This window comes from Dendroctonus ponderosae, unplaced genomic scaffold, assembly GCF_020466585.1.
Source record: "Dendroctonus ponderosae isolate FM_Combo_2020 unplaced genomic scaffold, Dpon_F_20191213v2 Dpon_F_20191213_10, whole genome shotgun sequence".
NCBI lineage: Eukaryota > Metazoa > Arthropoda > Insecta > Coleoptera > Curculionidae > Dendroctonus > Dendroctonus ponderosae.
This window is the reverse complement of record NW_026017111.1, coordinates 139,426-141,857: the sequence shown is the minus strand read 5'-3', so window position 1 is coordinate 141,857 and position 2,432 is coordinate 139,426. Positions and strand designations below refer to the sequence as shown.

Genomic DNA, 2,432 nt, shown 5'->3' with positions numbered 1-2,432 from the left:
CCCTTGCACAAAACGACGATAATTTTTCTAATTTCATAGACAACAGAAGACGGTATTTTTTCTACATAACCCCCCCCCCCTGACTTTAAAGCTGCGTGTGTTTAACCAATTGAGGAAAGAGCAAGACTTAATTACCTTCTATTGGCTATTAAGATTTCCGGTGCTCGGTACCATCTAGTGGCCACGTAGTCAGTTAGAGTTGGGTCGCTGTCGCTCAAAATTCCTTCTGAGCCGTGGGTTAGGGAGCGCGACAAACCAAAATCCGCTATTTTGCATCTACAATGCATACTGATATAGTCAAAAAAAGACTCCATGTATTTATGTATACTACATGTTGGATAAACGTCAGATATAAATATACAGAGAGTCTCAGTCTCTTACCTGCATAAGCTGTCCAATAACACGTTACTAGGCTTCAAGTCGCGATGGATCACATTTCCAGAATGGATATACTTCATAGCTTTAAGCAGCTGATACATAACATAGCGTTTATGAACATCCTTCAGAATATTTCCTCTCTTGATCACGTTGTGTAAATCGGTTTCCATATACTCGAAACCCAGGTAAATATCTCTATTGTTGGCCGCTCTGGGGCCCAAATCGCGCATTAGAATCGACTGCAGGAAAATGTGGAAATAAGACAACCTCACCTGTGAATACTGTGTAGTTTGACAATATTCGGATGGTTTTTAAAAGACTGCAAAAATATGATTTCCCTAAAGGTTCGTTGCGCGTCGGTTTGGTTGCGAAACGCGTCGAATATCTTCTTAATGGCAACGATCTCTCGGGTTTTTCGATCCAAAGCTTTCCACACTATTCCATAGGCACCTTTTCCCAATCGTTTCTGAATGTCAAAACGTTTCGCGATATGGTCATCAATTTCGGACGTTTTGTCTTTGCAGTGTGCCATCATCAGGTGGTCTGTTCTTTTTTTTTAGATAAAATTCGTGTAAATGGCCATTCTACATTGAAACGATGTGATTGTCAGTCAAGTGATTGACGTTGATCTGACAAGAGCCTGGAAATATACACATGTAGATATGAATAATAGAGAATATTGAAAATAATTAAAATAATAATTAAAGCGAGCTTTGAGATTCTAAAGCTTGCAAACTTGCGTTCATTCAAATCGGTATATCTCCAAAACGTTTGTTCAGAAATCCCTAACCTCTAGAGAGACAGAAGCAGAATTGTCCACATATGGGGGCTCTTGAAGTTTAAATATCATATCTCTAAAAAACGGATGGAAATATTAATTAAATCACATGAACTATTCGGTGGAGCGTTTCGAATGCTATCGATTTTCCCTTGGGATGTCACAAAAATTGGTAACCTCTAAAGAAATAGAAACAAAAATGTTATTATTTCGCGGTTCTTGAACGTTAAACATTATATATCTCAAAAAATGGTGGAAATATCGATTAAGTCATAAGAACAATTTCAATAAGTTTTCGTCTGGGGGTTGTAGCCAAATTTCTGATCTCAACAGAGATATGGCCGAATTTTGATGAATATGTACATTTCCTTTCTATCTTTCAAATGGTTCAAGTTCCTATAAAAATTAAGTAGAACAAACAAACAGTAACTCACCCTTAGTTATCGCAGCTCCAAACTCACCGGTTCAACTGCTTTGGAAACGCGCGTACTATCGGTTTCTCCGGATCCAGAGAATGTTTTGTCATTAATCCGGTTAAAAAACAAATGGTTTTGTTTATTCGGCATGTTCAACATGCAACTGAGTCGTCATGGTGACAAATCAATCAGCCCGTGTACGGTTTCGAGCCAGGCAGAAGTCACCCCCTTATTGTATCTCAATCAGCGGCCAACTGCCACAAAACTGAACTTCGATCACGCATGCCATGAGCCAGCCATTTGAACACTTTTGTTCATTTGTTTAGTGGTGTTTGTTTATTCATTGTGACCATGACAAATGAAGGTTTCAATTTTCCATTATTTAGTTGGGTCACAGAGCTGAAATTTGGGTCAAAAGTGGAAACGGGGAAAGATTCGATAAATAACGGATTAAAACTCCAGACCTTTTCAGCAAGCAATTTGCCATTTAAGTTTTCATTCGAAAATGCGGACGATCAGAGTGGGGTTTCGCCCCCAAAAGACGTGTGGAATTAGAAAAGTTTGTTTATGCGAAGCTATTATATAAAATATCAGGGCAGATGTAGTAGAATTTTGAAAGTTCCTGAACTCAATAAGTCCTAATATATGTATAAAATTAAGAAACGATTTAAAATAGATATTCAATCAATCGTTGTATTGTATACATGTATAGGACTTTTCGCTTCCCCATTTTGAAAGCTCTCTTTTAAATCCAAACAATAGTTTGGATTTTTTCGAAATTCTTCATAGTTAAAAAGTTAGAAGCGAAAATGCCAATGTTTAAAAGTGGAGTGATATTCAAGGGCGGATCCAGGGGGGGG

General features: G+C 38.0%; 2 protein-coding genes across 2 annotated transcripts in view; one reads left to right on the top strand and one right to left on the bottom strand.

Moving 5' to 3' along the window:
- The window catches only part of LOC109537231 (mitogen-activated protein kinase 15), a 3,648-nt gene extending 1,818 nt beyond the window's left edge, over positions 1 to 1,830 (bottom strand). The window contains exons 1-4 of the mRNA XM_019903855.2: positions 1,591 to 1,830; positions 651 to 1,018; positions 382 to 588; positions 136 to 276 (exon numbers count right to left, since the gene is read on the bottom strand). Coding sequence (XP_019759414.1) covers positions 136 to 276; positions 382 to 588; positions 651 to 913 — 611 coding nt within the window. The 5' untranslated portion in view covers positions 914 to 1,018; positions 1,591 to 1,830. The remainder of the gene's footprint in view (positions 1 to 135; positions 277 to 381; positions 589 to 650; positions 1,019 to 1,590) is intronic.
- Positions 1 to 2,432, top strand: part of LOC109537240 (glucose dehydrogenase [FAD, quinone]) — a 386,158-nt gene that overhangs the window by 267,052 nt on the left and 116,674 nt on the right. The window lies entirely within an intron of this gene.